General features: G+C 40.1%; 1 protein-coding gene across 1 annotated transcript; it reads right to left on the reverse strand.

The window, feature by feature from the left end:
- Positions 1 to 1,113: 1,113 nt before the first annotated feature.
- RP2 (RP2 activator of ARL3 GTPase) lies at positions 1,114 to 17,542 on the reverse strand. Its single transcript, XM_050333604.1, has 5 exons — positions 17,376 to 17,542; positions 7,585 to 8,250; positions 5,809 to 5,923; positions 4,566 to 4,651; positions 1,114 to 3,687 (listed from the first exon to the last, which is right to left on the reverse strand). Exons 1-5 carry the CDS (start codon positions 17,502 to 17,504, stop codon positions 3,604 to 3,606), a joined length of 1,080 nt encoding a protein of 359 aa, XP_050189561.1. The 5' UTR covers positions 17,505 to 17,542; the 3' UTR covers positions 1,114 to 3,603.
- Between the last annotated feature and the right edge of the window lie 96 nt (positions 17,543 to 17,638).

Below are 17,638 nucleotides of genomic sequence, written 5' to 3' on the forward strand. Positions count from 1 at the left end.
ATTAGTCAAAATGACTGATGCACATATTTTGTAACAAAAAGTTTCAGGCTGCTTTTAGGAATTGAAAAAAAAAAGATAAAATCTGTCCCAGTTATGAAAGTGCAGCCTGGTATGTGGATTACTTTTAAAATCATGCATAAAATGCATGTACATTAGATATGACTAAAAAAAAGTGGGTGATTTTCTAGCAATTGGGGCACAGATACAAAGCTTCGGCATGTTAGTATTTGAGGATGTGATTGGTAAAAGTGGTGAAAATACTCAAGAGCAGCTTTGCTATGACTCAGACACCACATAAAAAAAACTACCGAGGAACCTGGATACAACTGGGGTAACAGGAGGTTTTTTAAACGGTAAAATTGTACAATAATAGTAAGGGTGAACCAAAAGCTCTGATTCTTTACAGCTTCACAACTTAATATATTCAGAAGAAAATTACAGTGATACAGTACTTAATGTTCTTTCCAAACATTTACACTTCCTGAGGGTTACCCCAGACCATGTCTACTTGGAAGATTCTCATTTCTGACCAGTTTAAAGCCGAGTTTGGAAATTTATTAAATGTTTACCTGTTTTCAGATGTTATATGGGATATACAAAGGAATTGCTTTCTAAATGAACAACTATACTAATATAACCACCACAATCTGTTTTTGCTATGACCACATCACTAGCATGTATTTGGTACCCAAAGAGGTAAGCACATTTAAAATGTATAAGTTAAAAAAAAAAAAAAAGAAAAAACCACAAAAAACCCAACAAAAGAAAAAGAAACAACCCCATGTAAACGGAGATCAGGGAGAAGTCCTTTAACAGTCTCCATCCAGGAATATCTGTATCTGTACAGCTTGATATATGAATGCCTTCTATATTTTCTTAGGAAAACAGAAGTGTACAGTTAATCATATCCTCAGTGACTAAGGAAAAATCCCTGCTGTCAAAAAAAATCACTTTTTTCAGAGGATGGATGACTACAGAGTTAATGTTTATTTTCAATACACTGTATCTAATTAAAGTCCCTGCTTAAACATGGAAATCAGGTTTTACACTTAATATGATTACATTATGTTTTGCAATATACTATAATTTTAAAAAATCTTCCAGAATCCAGAGTTTAGATACTTCCCATATTTATTATGAATCACATTCACAGTGCAATACAAATTACATAAAAAGTTATACAAATGACAAGTACAAAGACTACATGAAATGTACAAAGACTACATGAAACACGTACCATTCTGTAATGCACATAAAACCTGACTCTTAGGATAAAAGTGTTCTTGACACCTGTTAGCAAAAAATGGAAGTCAAAAGATAAATAACTGGATTGAGAAACTCCTTCATTATTTAGGGATTTTTATCAAAAATTCTTTATGTTTGTAAGCAGACTATCAATATTTTAAAAAAAAGCAACGCTGTGCTCTTTCCTAGCATGTAGACAAGTTTTTCCATGGTTTCAAGCCTAGATTAATTTTCAATTAATCATCCTGTTCTTCAGTAAAAATAGTCACAAAAATCCATTTAGTACTTTGTTTCCAGAGCAATGATGATATAAAAAGTAAACTATAAACATAATCATGTGTCAGAGTATAGCTTTGGAAATATTATATGTAAAAGTTCAGAGACTAGAACAGTCCAATATCTGCACTGCTCAGATAAATTACAATGACAGCTCATTAGTACATTACAAAATTTTTATGTACTGTCCATACCAAAATCATACATTTACCGTATGTGTCTAGATTAATTCTAGAAAATGTTGACTGATGAGTTGTGCTAGTACTTTGGAGATCAATCTAAAATTTCTAGCTCTTTTCATAGCCTTTCCTCAGACATATAATAAAAATAAATTAATCCTCGCTGTCTAAGTTCAAATAAGTGATAATTTCTGCTACCAGTTGGATTCTGGTAGTGGTTTGATTTTATTTCATTTTGTCAAATAAAACCATTTCAGAGAAGTGGCATTTTTCTTACCTTGGTTTAGTTTATGTTTATTCAGGAGATATTCTTCCTTATTTAATCGATGCATAACTGTAATGAGAAGTCCTAAGGACATATTTTCTAGTTTAATAGCAAGCATTTGCCTAGTAGCAAGAAAACGATAGTTCTGAACCTCTCTTCGGCATTACAGAATTATGAATTTCAGAAGAACAGATTCTTCCATGTGCCTATTCCAAAAAATTAGAGATGTGTTTTTAGCCACCCACTGTGGAGCTCCAGAGCTGTGAAACCGATGAGTCAAGACTCATTTTCAGCTAAGATGTGCAAGATCTTCCCTTTTGAGAGATGACCATAATAAGGAAATTGCTTTAGCACCTCAACACAGTCCCAATCCATTCACTGAATTGTAAAGGCTATGCAAACTGGCAAGCCACTGTTTTAATTACGAAATTTGGTTTTGTGTGTCTGCATGCACACTCTGTTCAAGTATTGCAGAGGGCTTGTAAACCTGGACATAAGCTTTAAGTTCATGTAGAAAAATCAGTAAGGATATAATATGCAAAAATAGATCAATCACATATTTAATATCCATATAGATTTGCATTCTAATATGCACTATTTAGCAATAAGCATTCTTACTGATCACTACTCAAATGCATCTTAAAAAATGCTAGTAGTACTTCTTCAGTCTGTTTTTAGAATTAATACAAAATAAACCCTACAGCATTGCGTAGCACTTTACAGCCAAATTTTCAGTATTACTGAATGTAAAAGCCTTCTCTTGGGGTATAGAAGAGGAGTTTTTTAATGCCATCAGAGCTCTTCTCCGACTACTGATTACTGTGTGTCCCTTCTAGCAAGAAACAATGGTGCCAGAGATTTATTGCTCTGAGTCCAAGGGAACCTCGTGTGTATCTCATACGAGACTTGGGAATGCCAGAGGGAGCTGTATTGCCAGAGAGCCTGAGTGGACCTTAGAATAGCTTCAGCAGAGCACTCATGCTCAGAATTCATCTCAAAGCAGAAAATTCAGGCGAGTGCTCACTTACCAGAATGCTTTTGTGACAAGGCTCGGCATAAATGCTGCTGCAAACAGCATTTATTCAAAAAATATGCTGAAGCAGAGAAGCCAGTCAAGAACCCTTTTTGAAAGTGTGCTATAAGGACAACTCATTTCTAACTAAACTTTCAGAAAAAGTCAATAACTACAGCTTCCTTCCTGGACCCCCAGTGAAGACAAATTTGCATGTGGGGAAGTTCTGAATGTCACGTTTTACATAAATACACTTTCTAAACAATGTGTCTGAGTTAAAGGTAACAATTACTACTGCATCAAACTTGGATCAGCACTTCACTTCTAAACCGTTAGATGTTGTCAAGAAACATTCAAGAGTCGATAGATGTTTAGAAACCACTGTAAAAAAGTTAGTAGAAAAGCTCAATTGTTTTTGGAGTTGAAACATAAGTTTCAAACACAATGCACATGGAGAGCTATGCCATTTACTCCAGTTCAGGTAATTTGGTATTAAAGCCACCAGTAGCTTTATAAAAAGGATATATGAGAAATACAAAACCAAATGACAAAACTACTTCAATATTCAAGCCAAATGACATCCAAGTGCCAAGACAAACTTTACATGGACACCTTCATACTAAACTTCACATTCCCATCTGCATGTCGGCAAAGTTGTAGAAATTGTCTACATCTCGAGATGCTGACTCCTTGCTTTCCGATACAAAAACCTGTTTTGTTGAACAAGAAAATAGTTATCCATCACTAAAAGCAGTCTTTGTTCATTTGGAATCAGTAACGCTAATTTTTAGTTTTGCATTTCATGAGGGGCACAACTCCGTTGGTTTCCACTGTATGACAGAACAATCCTGGAATTCTCTCAGCCCTGATATTTGTTACCATCACCCCTTCCTAGCTGACATGCATTAACTCTTGCCTTGTACTGATTAGAAGTTTGAGGCTTGATTATTCAGGGGTCACAGCTTCAGCTATGTCAATTTACTTTGGTTGTTAAAGTCAACTCTGCCCAGGAGATGTGCTATGTTCCCTTGTGCTATATTCCTCTTAAAAAACCTTAGTTGCTTCTTCAGCAGATGACTATTTTTTTGAAATAACTTCAATTACATTTGCATTTTTCAAAATTTATCAATGCATGTGAAGTCCAAGCTCTAAGACAGTTACCTTTGAAAGCTTTCAGCAGATCCAACTACAATTCTCTTAGGCAATACCCAAACAGTCTAGTTCCAAGTAAGTCTTTGAAAGGAACCAAGACAGCAAGGAGCTGTATTGGACACTGTCTCAAAGACATTCTAGTGTTCTTTGAACAGCTGCCTGAAAGCAAAGGGTTTGTCACTTTAAGTGGAAATTGTCTATTCTTTAATGGATATGGGGATTTAATACTCACTTTCCTAGGACAATTTTCTTGTCACCAACACATAACTTGAGTTTTGAGTACAAAAAACCAAAACAACAACAACAACAGGGTATTCAGATTTTACTACTCATGAACCTAAAAAGATTTTTTAGTATGTCAACACTACATCTTGCCCATGAAGTAGCTCAGACATTCTGTAATATTTTCTGTCAATAAAGCAATACATCAGCTTACCTTGGTCCCACTAAAAACTTCATTTATAGTACTTCGACATCCTTCCACAGCACCATCTCCATTGAACTCCAAAGCAACCACTGGACCTAGAAAATAGTTTCATCTAAAATCAATACTACTTTTAAGCTTGGCATTGAAACAACAGATTTCTCAACCCATAGGGAATTGTAAAGCTCGCAAGAGGCATTTTATAGTTTTTGCTCGAGCAGCCCCATAATAGTAGATAAAGAACTGAAAACACTTAAACATGTTAAAATAAAAGGACAGTGTTATCTGAGAAAAAATTATCAGCAATTCCATGCTCATTTTTTGCAGAGATTTTGGCAGGATTCCAGTTTTACTTCTTGAAAGACAGCAATAGCACAAAAACACTAAGGAGCACTGGGCACTGTGGAAGTGAGTCAGACTATACTGCTCAAATAGTGAGCCATTTCACAGACATCTGGAGTAGGACTGAGTCATTCAGGCATTATTGCCTCAGCCCCAAGATAGCAAATTGCCTGATTTTTAGACTTCTTCTCACTCGCTGTTTGCATATCCCCTTTCTCTGGTTTCATTCTGAACATGGCATTTCTTCCCACATGACTGTGAAACAGACCATAAACTAGACTGTCATCTCTTGTCCTATTCTTGCAATGAATATCACAGACCCCTTATCTCACCATGAAAAAACCTGCAAGCTGCTGCCGAAGTTTGGGAGTGAGTATTGATTTTTAACATATAACAGATAACAAGATGTCAGTACTTCTGCAAGAAGAGACAAAACCCAATTGCAGTCAGATCAATAGAAAGGCTTCTGAAATACTCTGACAGTATACCAGTTATAAACAGGAATTTAATGCTTGTCTGCTCTATACACATCTATACTGATTTGTTTAAATATTTATACAGAAATGCCACAAAACTCTGAACATCTCAGTAGTCGAGCAGGAATGGTGATAAGTTAGAAATACTCTAAGAGCATGAGCTTCTTTTGACCACTCCATGCAGACCTGCACTGCCACTGCTCCCAAGCTATGTGTGGGACCACTAGAGGGGGAGCAGAGCCACAAAATACACATTTCTGATGCCTTCAGGAGCTTTTGCTGGTTTAAAGCCTCACTGAGGCTTCCAGAATTCATCTCAACAGGTTTTACAGTATGACTTTGAAACACAAGTTTCTCCTTCATTTCTCTTTCTTCTCCAGAACTCTCTGCTGACAGATTTCTATATTAAGAGGAGAAAGAAAACAATACAAACTCACCTTTTTCAAGCAGTGGAATGAATTCTGATGCATGCTGCTGGAAAACTCTGTGAGCATCCTCTGCCTTCATTAAGACCTCTTTAGTCTGTACCAGCTGAAAGCCTTTACCAGTCATCTGTTACCAGAGAAAGAATTCACGATAAAATGCTGCTAAGGCAGAGAGTTCAACTTGATCATCCACATTACACTGGACTATACTCAGTTTTCCCATACATATTAAACCACAGAGCAAAGGGACCCTTTTTGCTCTTTTCAAAGACCATTTGCTTTTTCTACATTTCTGTTTATTTTCATTCCATTCATCCAGATTTTCTCCCCTACCTTAGTGCACCTAAAGGAATAAATGTGAATGGTTTTGTTTTATATTATGGCTCAGGGTTGTGTGTTTTTCCTTTTTCCCCACAATCCCTCAGAAGCTGAAACTAATGGGAGTTAAAAGCATTCAGCATCTGGAATCAAGCAGTTAGTTCTCATTAGTCTGAAATTGTTCAGTCAAGCATTAGCTCAACCTCTCATCTATCCGCTGTGGAAGTTTTCCATTTTGGAAAAATAGTTACAAATTTTTGAAAACACATGCACACATCGCCCACCTCACACACATTTTTACTCTAAATCTAATATGAAACTAAAAGCATGCGGAAAAGGAGCAAATACATTCGTACATCCAAAGCATCCATTAATCTACAGAGCAGTAAGATTTCCACAGAACCTCACTAACTAGTCTTTTAGCATCGTCTTAACTCTAATTCCTAAGGAACTACTAACACGAGAGAACACATCTATTATCGTCTTTACTGTAGCTATTGCTTCTCCAGGGAAAACAAACAAACAAACAAAAAAAACAACAACCCACAACAACAAAAACAAACAAACAAAAGTATCATTATCCCCCTTCATTCAAGAAGCTGTTAGTACCCCAGTTCCACAGAAGTCCAGCTTGGCAGGGGGGGAGGCAAGGAAACATTCTGCAGCTAAAAACCCAAGGGAAAGAGCTCCACCAGTTGTTTAGTGGATCACACAACACTGCGATCAGCAACTTTTGCAGATGCCTCTCTCAGATGCTGTAGCCCATGGTTACTTGGCTACATGGCTACCATGGCACTTCAGGGTGCTAAAAGCAGCCCAGCCACACCCAGATCTTAGCCTCAGGAAAGTACAAACTCAGCAAAGCTTGGAAGCTGCTGCCTCACAGAAAAAGGGGAAAAAAAAAAAAAAAAAAAAGACCACACCAACTATTTAAGGAATCGAAGACAGCTGACCAGCTATGACAAACACTCACTGCCTCTTACAGAAAAAAAGTTACAACATTGGATGTCACAGGAGATACATTTTAACATGTTATTTTTTTAGTCTCTCTTAGTACAGAAAAGCTTTTAGGACAGACTTTTGTTAGCTGTGACTTTTGGGGCAGTAAGCTAACAAGTTAATCAGCTACATCCCTTTCACAAGCACTGTCAATCACTTACTAATTTGACCAAGTTCATCAAGTCAACTACACATTTTCTTCAGAACATCGCTTTGCTGTGCCATGATGGAAAAATATACTGGAACTATTAGAGGATAGAGGTGCCACTCACAGGATGTCAGCTGTAAAGCAACTGACTGATCAAGTGAGATTCAGTCTCTTATCTTGCTTTAAGGTTCTAAACAATGCAGTTGATCAGTATGGTCAGTAAACAGAGCCTCTGTGTTCCCCCTCCAGGGAGCATTAGAGGCTGTCCAGAGGAAAGTTTAATGAAGAATTCAAAAGGCTGGATGAAGACAAAGCTTGCTTACCTCATCAATTAACTTCCTGGCATTTGCAGTTGTGTAGTCACCAGCAAAAAACACAGCCAAACATGATTCATCGCTGCTTTTCTGTCTCCGCCCTCGAGTTATTGGTATTATGCTCTTTGTAGCATCAGTAGAAATTCTGACAGCTTTCAGCTCCTCAGAGCTGGGCAGAGGAACATAATCTTGGACTACAGCAGTTTCAGGCAAAAGGCCCCAATTGTTTTCTCCTGACACAGGGGTAAAGTCGTGGATGTTGCTCCATGTGTTATTGAAGATACTCAGACCAGCATCTTTAAATTGTAAAGCGAGCTCAGGATAATAGTACTGGAAACATCCAAATTTCATACCTGTGGAGGACTCGATAATGGGCTGGGTGGCACAGCACAAGAACACCTCCAGCTTTCTGCAGTCCCGAGTGCGAAACTGTTGACAGGCAACTATGCATTTACAATCTTTGCAGTCACGAAAGAACACACTGCCTTTTATTGGTCCTAAAAAGATTTGGCAATTTACACAGTCATCAATAGTGATTGTAGCAGAATGGTCAAATATGTAGATACTACAGTTCTCACAGTCCTGAATGACAAATTGTTGTCCTGCTACTTTTCCAGGCAGTCGACCCACAGTTTCATTTTTAAGTCCAGAAAAAGTGTAATCTTTGGGGTCAACCTGAGGGAGGAAATAAAATAAAAAAAAGAAAAAGAAAAAGAAAAAAGAAGATTAAAATCTTCACATACAGAGAATATTATAATGCAAAATGCCAACTGACTTCCATTCATTGACATACCACTGAATTGTGCAGGATAAACTTCCAGAAGACTCTTCAAAGAGTGATGAAAGATCAGAAGCAGCCCTTTTAGCTTAACTAGTGGAATACACAGTACTGAAGTACAACAAAGAATTGAAACTACAATTCTGAGATGTTCCAGGGGTAAAAAAAACCTCGAAACAAAAAACCAATAAAACAAACAAACAAAAAACCAACAACAAAACAAAACACCTAAATCATTTTGTCCTTTAATAAAGAAAGGGGGTGGGGGAGAGCTAGCTTTTTCTGTGGACTCTGAACTGTTTCAAGAAGGATGACAATTCTGGGTTGTAGAGTAATAACTGTAACAAATAAATTGTCCAAGATACAGATTCATAAAGCTGGAGATACACAGTATTTCCTTTTCGAGTAACTTTCTCGATCATATTTAACAACATAGAAACACTGTTGTTATGTTTGCAAACTACAGAGAGCTTGCTTATCTAAAGCACAGCATTTTCCTGTGCTAATAATGAAAAGATTTTTGTGCTAACAAATACTATGAGATTCTGTGTCCTGAGAAGCAAAAATTGGCAGTGGTGGTGCAGGGGGCATGTTTGCAGACCTCTCCTCCTCCACACTCCAGCATCCACCATGCTAGAGAGAGACACTTGAAAGAGGCTGTGGCTGTCCCTGGGACTCTCCGTTGGGGAGCAGTGACTCAAGAGCCACACAGCGCTCAGGATGGTATGTGATACAGGTGGAAAGCATGAATAATACAGCCCATGTTGTAACACTGCAGGAATCTGAGTTGGCTCACTTCTAGTTACACATTAAGCCTCAAGACAACTACAATTCCTGGAGCAAATTCTACTCTGCCCTCTTGTGAAAGCTTATTAGAATAGCACTTGGAAGTATACAGGTACCTGTACGAGCCTGACAGAAGACCACAAACATGCTATTTGATTATCAGCCTGAGGGCCCTAAAGTTTGCTGCACCATGATCAGTTATCATGCATTACAACAATTTCTGTGTAAGAAACTCCTCCTCACCAGCATATCAAACATTCAGACGATACTTAGAGACCAGCAAAAGGCATAAACCAGGACGGGCTAGTGCCAAACATTCACTAAACCAGCTCAGCCTATGTAGCTTTTGACCAGAGCAGCTAAAGGAAGCCAGAAGTCTCCAGCAACTGATAAAATGTACTTCATTGTACACGACATATCCAACCTCCAGACAGGAAAGGAGGTTTTCAGCTGATCAGTCTTCCAAATAAAAGGGAAGTTGAGACAATGAAGATGGCTTCCTAGAATTCTCTCCTCACTAGTACACATGCAGGAAAATTAGTTGGAACAGTTACAGATAGAACTGGGAGACACGGCATGGAGACGCGGTCAAACAGTATGCTTAGGATTCAAACTCTGAGGTCTTTAGCCTCATGTAATGTTACATATTTGATCCATATACAAGATATTTACATTCATATTCTCTCATCCCTGAGAATACAAGTATGAAAACTGGTTTTGGACACCTTCTTCCCAGGCAACTCCTAGAACATTTATGCATGCTTGTGTATGTCTGTATGATGGAGATTTTTTTAAATAACCCTAGAAGACAGGTTTAATCGCTTCAAAACAGGGTACAGAGGAACAGTTCCTTCTCTTCAGAAGGAGAAGCTCAGTGTTTCCAGAACTTACAGCTTTTTTGAAATTTAGAGCCTAAGCACGTCCTTCTAAATTGCTCTTCTCCACGTAGCCTCTGAAGCAGCACCAGCTCATCCTACAAAACGATGTAGGAATAGATACATTTCCAGAAGAATTTATTTGTAACAGAAACTTAGAACTCGGTTTTCGCTAGGAAGGCTTTCTGCCTCAATGGTAACTCTTTCTCAAAGGCGATTTCAACGCTTCCCCCACCCAGCACAGCAAGAGAAGTTCTCAGCCTTGCTCTCTGGAATGTGAGAAGAGAGAGATAGCCCTAACAGACATACACAGAGGCCTTGGGAAGGTGGGGGAGAAACAGAGAAAATAAAAAGGGCCCTGAGGGGGAGAACTTGCCTTTTGCCCCTGAGGCCTGATGTGTGTAACATCGCAAAAAAAAATCCTTGCATCTGAAATAAACCTTTTTTTAATCCTTCCACTGCCTTGGCATTTTTGGGAAGAATACCTACATATGTTTACTTTACAGCAGCCTTTGCAGATATAAGCGAAACTTCACCTTCACTTTGCATTTTTATTTAGGTCTAGGTGAAAAACACTGGTTAGTCAGCAAACTCACAGCTTACAGTTTCAAATGAGAGTTCTTGAGAAAGTTAAAGATAAAAATTCAGTTTATTATCAGATTCAGGAGCTTCCTAAAGCTTTTTTTTTATTTTATTTCCCTGACACAAATTAAGAGTTCTGCCCTGATGCAACTTGAATGATATGTGAAACCTGATGAAATAGATTTAACGCTCTCCCTCCTCATTGGGTTACTGCCCCTGAGATGAGGGGGTAACCCAAGAGAATGTAGCAGATATGAATATTTCACTTCCCCTGGGTAGAAGAAATAAGGCTGTGAGAGAGGCATGAAGGCAGAACTACGATTTTGAGGATCCGTCTAACAGCTGTTAACATGCTCATAGAATTATAGAATAGTTTAGATTGGAAAAGACCTCTAAGTCCATCAAACCCAACCATTAGCCTAACACTGCTGAGTCCATCACTAAACAAAGTCACAAGTGCCACATCTACACATCTTTTAAATACCTCCAGGAATGGTGACTCTACCACTTCCCTGGCATGCCTGTTCCAGAGCTTGACAATTCTTTCCATGAAGAAATTTTTCCCAGTGTTCAATCTGAACCTTCTCTGGAGCAACTTGAGGCCTTTTCCTCTTGTCCAATCACTTGCTACTTTGGAGGAAGAAACTTAACCCCACCTGGCTACAACCTCCTTTCAAGTGGTTGTAGAGAGCAATAAGGTCCCCCTGAGCCTCCTTTTCTCCAGGCTGAACAACATCAGCTCCTCTGGCTGATCCTCATCAGACTTGTGCTCCAGACCCTTCACCAGCTCCACTGCGCTTCTCTGGACACGTTCCAGAACCTCAGTGTCTTTCTTCAACTGAGGGGCCCAGAACTGGGCTCAGGATTCAAGGTGCAGCCTCACCAGTGCCAAGTACACCTCAAGGCCCTAGTCCAGCTGGTCACACTATTTTTACTACAAGCCAGGATGCCATTGGCCTTCTTAGTTCATGCTCACCATCTCCGAAGTCTTCATGTATCATCAACAGGTTAATAAAAAATCACTGCAACCACCTTCTTTCTCCTGATGGTCAACACTATCTGCTTCTTAAGCTTTATCTTAACAACATAGCAAAAAAAGGCAGGCTAGGAAAGAAAAAAAAACAAAAAACTGCCCCCCCAAAAAAACCCACAAACAAACAAACAAACCAACACCAAAAAAAAGGTAACATTTGCAGTCTCATGTAACCATAACCAGGGCTATGTACACGTCTCTGCCCATTCATCTGGTGCACCATTGGCTGTAAAATCTTCAGCAGTTGGCAGGTCAGCAAAAATCAACTCTTTGATAACTCATCTATTTGTCCTTTGTGTTTGGATAAAGTTTCAAAAAACGTTGTCCAAATTCACCCAACTCACATAGATGCTTTACTCTCCAGTCCTTGATAGATTTTTAAATGCCTTTTTTTCTCCCAGACTGGTATAAGTTCAAATGATTACAGGATTCACAGAGGCAGCTTTTAATGCTTTCAGATGAATTTAAAGAGTTTTTGGAGTAGGGAAGAGTCATACATTAATAGACATGGGCACAGCTAAGGATTTGAAACCTTCTAAAAGAAGTGATTTTACACAGGTTCAGAAATTACTCCACAGAATAACCTAAAATAACCAGATATGATGATGAAAAAGTTAGCCCTGCTTACACAATATTCTTCCCTCTCAAAACAAGTACTGAAGTCTCATCTTTGGTTATCAGCAGTAACAATGGTGAGAAGTCTGTTACAAAGGACTAGAGGACAAATTGTAAAGAGCAAGGATTTCAAAGAATAATGGAGAGAAGTAAGGGTAAATGAGTTTGTCATGGTTGCTCTGAACTCTAGGACACCCTGTTGCAAGAAGCGCAAGGTGTATTAAGCAGCTTTTCTTCCTGCAAATACTTGCCTTGCAAGAAGATCAGAGGCTAGACGTGAAAGCTGCACATTACGTATACCTCTTCATCCACCATCATCCAGTTTACTGGCATCAAAATTAGGCAGTTCCCATTTGGAAGAAGACTTGGGAGTACTAGACCTTCGGAGTTTTTAGTGGTAAATGTGCCTGGAATCGCCAAGGATCCCAACATCTTGAACTCTTTCTGGTATGAGTTCATGTTTTAACAAGACTTTTTCACAGAGTCCATCAGGAAAGGAGTTTCAGTTAACAATGATACATCTCCACAAATATGAGAAGGTACCGCTGGTTCTTAACAGTTTACAGTTCTCCCCTAGCTACCTGTGTCTAGGCTGATAAGCAAACAAGAGTTTGTAAAGTATTTCTAAACCACTTACACTAAGGTCTTCCCCTTAAAATACAATTCTCAAAAAATCATTCCCTATCTCTCTAAGTCACAACAGACGGTAGTTCAGTTATGAACTTATATACTGATGATAACATACAAGAGTTGGCTGCTGACCCAATGACATTAAAAGCTGCAGCTATAGGGCAGGCAAACTTAAGAAGCTTTAAGCGTTATTTTTGTCAGCAGGGGAATTAACTGAAAGGAAATAAGAAAGCAAAGTGCATTCCCAGGCCTAGACACTTCTGCAAATTCATACTTGCACAGGTTTGGTGCCCTGAAGTAGTGAGTTGCAACATCCTCTGGAGACTGCTTGTTGAAGTTACCCTTCAGTAGATTTCAAGATTCTTGCACAACAAGACAAGGTGGAAAGAGTAGTGCAGGTTCCAATCACTAGCACACAGTTTTTCATCTTGGAGCTTCTCCTGCACACCTTGACTTTAAATGTGGCCAATACAACAGTCTGAACCACATTTCATTCTATTCTTAGTAATCTTCCTGCTCTTTCAGACTACCCATAATAGCATAAAATTGTCATACTTTTCTGAGCAGCAAACCATTGCCAAGTATTATAGACAGGACAAGAGGAAGAAGAAAGGAAGCTATTACATGCCTACACCTGACTTAACTGGAAATATCGTTAATATGAACCTGTTGACTGTTTCTCAGTTGATAGACTGAGTTTTGAGAAATACTGTGGTAGTTCTTCTGGTGCACCAGGAACTGGATTTAAGGACAAAATATTTCACTGCTTAGTTAGAGAAAAAAAAAGTTATTTTATTCATATTCCAAAATCAAATACAAAGTGACTACCTAAACAATATCTAGACAGTTCAACATGCCCAAGTCAGTTCAGACCACTCTTGAAGGATCCTCAAATGTAAGGTAACTAACAAAAGACTATCTATGATTTATGTAGAAGGTTAAACCTCTGAGTTTTTTAAACCATGTGAATACAGTCATCACAGCACGACATAACAATGATCACTGCATGTTTCCTATCAACTAAAGCAGTTAAGTTACAACTCAGTTGACATAAAACAAAACTTTACTTGTTCCTTCTAACAGGAAAAGTCATCTGGGAAGGAAAGTCCCTCTAAACCCTAAATGCCATTGTGGTCATAATTATTTTAATCCTAATTCTTTGAACATGAGACAGCTGCAAAAAAGATGATGCAGCTATCTGTGTTTCTTCTTGTGAGGAGAAGGTCCCAGTACATGAGTGTATCTGCCATCACAAGACAAAATCCCAGTTCCTGTCTGCACATACCTGTATTCAGTTACTGCTGAAGTTATTGCTCTGGTCACACATGTAAACAATGTTAGTCATACAGAAGGCAGTAAGGCAGGAAAGGAAAAGGGAGACCAGGAGCAGAACAGTCTTACATTCCAGGTGAAAATCTAACTGAAGAAGGCTGAGAAGAGCTGAGCATCACCAAGTTCCTCTCTCACACTTGGTCAGAAGGGGACTCACATGATGGCCCAAAGACATCAACAAGACATCAACAAGTCCTCAGGATGTAATGCAGTAATAACAGACTGGAATAAACAATGCTCTACTTATTCTCATGGACTAAGAATCCCAGAGCAGCAAGAAATTGAATACTCATTCTTTTTCCTTCTGTTTTCAAGATAAACTGATCCTTTGGTTCTTCTACTGCACCATAAGTAATCTTCACACAGTTCTCAAAACCCAAGGGTCAGCAAGCATTACAGAGTTTCCAGCAGATTTGCAATGAAGTCTAAATTTGATTAATTTTTGCACACTTTAAGACTTCTGTCCTCACTTATCAAAGTCATGCAGAAATCTGAAAAGGCCCCTCAAATTCATATGCTTTCCTTAACTTCAGTTCAACTATCAGCATTTTATAATGTTTTCTATTTAGAATTTTCGACAACATGGTCCATTTTTGGGACTATTACACAAGAGTTATATGGTCCCTAGTATATCATTGTATGACTCTTTGTTTAGGTCTACACTAGCAGACAGCATAAATAGTAATTACATTTTGCCATCAGAACATAATTAAAATAGACTCAACTAGTAATGGTGTTGAGAAGCGGAAGAAGAAGAAATAGAAGCAGAAGAAATAGTTTTGTTGGAGGAACTCCTCTGTTTCAGAGCTTCTTCCAGCACAGCTGTCACTGGCAGTCACCTCTCTCCACATCCCTAATCAGACAAACATCCACACAAGTGTGTCTATGTTTTTCTGCCTACAGTGAGAATGTCAGCATGGCATTAGTTTACAGGAAGACAGCTGGAGTGTCTGAGAAGCAAGATGTACCCACCTGTAAGAACACACAGAGGATAGTTTACAAGAACTACAGACAATTACCAAACCCGCTTGCAAAACTGCACTATGTAACCAGAACTGCATCATTGAGTAAGAAAGCCTAAAACTAGAAACACATCCCCAACCCAAATGGTGGAAATTAACCACAAAAGACCACTTAGCACATCTGTTCTCATAGTTGAGGTTTTCAGGGTTCAGGATACAATTCAAAGCACTTGATGAACAGAAAAGAATCTTCATGGCACAAGTTTTCCAACTGACTTCAATTTAACTTTGTGTTCAAACACACATTGTGAAATAACCAGGTATATGTGATGCATCAGAAATGAGAAAACAACAGACAACAGGACATAATAATGTATCAGAGACAACACTTAAAGCTACTACATTAATGTTGACTTAGTCTCAATACAAACTGGAATCAACAAATTTAGTGTACCAAATGCTCAGTATTCCTTGACCTAAGATGAGGTGACTCCAATGCTTTCCTAGTTTAATTTGATGGCTTACACAGTTCATTAGCACAGCCCAAACTCACTGATTCTTCTGGTTTCTAAGAGTCTTTTATAGAAAAGGAAGACGTTTTATACACAATGTATGACATGATTTTTTTTACTCTAGAGAGATAGATTGTTGCTGCTGTAATAGCCTCGACTGTTAGCTTGAGCCTACTTCCACCACATTAACAACAGTCACCTTAGCAACAAGGCTGGTTATTCTCTGAATCAAGTCTTTCTATATCCTGGCTTTCCTTCTTTTAGTTTTCTAAGTTAGTGCCACACAAGTAGACTGAGTAAAAAGTCTCATACCTGTCGAGCTTTAGCTGATGAATTTGCTCTCAAACTAAAAAATATTATTCCAAGTGCTGATTTAGTAATTTACTTTTAGACAGACTAAAATTTGTTCTGCCACTCTAAATTACGGTTTCAGTACAGCCCTCTCCCTCTGAGAATAGTCTCCATGTAAGTGACAGGCTGCCATCCTCCCCTTCTCTCTCTGCATTGTAAATATCCATATCCAGTCAAAGCAACAAGCCCAACACAGATCACTCATCTTTATCCTCAAGGAAACGATTCCTTCGGGCCACATGCACAATCTCTAGCTCATCTACATCTGAGCTTGTCTTAACCTACTTGGAAGACTTAAGGGACACCCTAGAGCACCTGGCAAGTTTAAAAAATAAGCAAGCTAAACATTCAAATAAGTTCACACATTTTCTTTTTCATACCTGTAAAATATGGCCTAAAGGTTTGGGGATTTTGTTTGTTAAAACCACATCAATTAAGTTTATGGTCTGCCCCAGTTTCTCCTTCCTCCACCCGAAAGCAGCTGGAGAGGAGAGGAGGGGAGGCCTAACAGGGCTATGATGTCATGATATATTTAAGAAGTGAAACTTGAAATGAGGCTAGGAAGAAACACATTTAATCCAGCATTTAAACACTTTCCTGCTTGAGACTTCACGACTGCCTTCAGCAGCTCAGGAAAAAGCACTGGGAAGGATTTGTCTTCATCTGTCATTTTAGGGACAGATAAGCTAGTTCTACTTCCTCTAGCTTTAAAACAGAAAAAACCCCAAACCACCACCAGAGGAGTGTAAACAGCCAAGCAGGAAGAATCAATACTGACAGTCAGGACACAAGGCACGAGTTTCATGCCTCCCCTGAAATGCCAGGTGTGGGGACTCCAGCTTGCCCAGGAACAAGCAGCTCCCTGCCAGCTGCCGGTTTGCTCGTGTGACGCACACACTCGGGGGAGTACACTGTACCGCTGTGTCAGACACCCCGAAGGCAGGCAGACACCCTCTCGCTGCCCGTGGGGACTGCCACAGCCGAGCTGTCCGCCCGCAGGGCGCTGTCCCACCGGGAGGCAGCGGCAGCCGCACCGGGGCACAGCCGCTACGGGGACCGACTCAGTGGCAGCTCCAGTGCCCGCTTGCAAAGCCTGAGACTACCTGGTAAAATCCTTAGGCTGAACACTTTGTTGCTGTTTAAATAACCGCACTGACTGCGCGGACCGAGCCGTGACAGCGGGACCGGGGAAGACCCCGCTGCCACCGTGGCGAGCGGGGCCCTGTCCCGGCCACAGCCCCGCAAAGCCCGGGTGGCAGGGGAGGGCGCCGAGCCAGCCCGCACCCCCAGCCCTGCCCCAGCCCTGCCCTGCCCGCGGCCGAGCGGCACCAGCCGGGGCGGTACCTTGGCTCGCTGGTCCCAGCTGTATTGAGGCGCCTTCTCCTCGCCGGCCGCCGCGTCCTGGCCGGCTCCCGCTTGCTGCTGCTGGCCGCTCTGGGCCGGCTTCCTGCGGCGGGAAAAGAAACACCCCATGGCGCTGCCGCTGCCGCCGCCGCCGCCGCCCGGCGGAGAGAGGCTGGGAGACGGGGAGTGCCCAGGAGATGAGAAGCGCCCTCCGGAGCCGCGCCGCCCCGCCCCGCCGGCTTCCGGTTTTCCCCCGTCTCCCG

This window comes from Myiozetetes cayanensis, unplaced genomic scaffold (assembly GCF_022539395.1).
Source record: "Myiozetetes cayanensis isolate MyiCay16 unplaced genomic scaffold, myiCay2020 scf5-8, whole genome shotgun sequence".
In the NCBI taxonomy this organism is placed as follows: domain Eukaryota; kingdom Metazoa; phylum Chordata; class Aves; order Passeriformes; family Tyrannidae; genus Myiozetetes; species Myiozetetes cayanensis.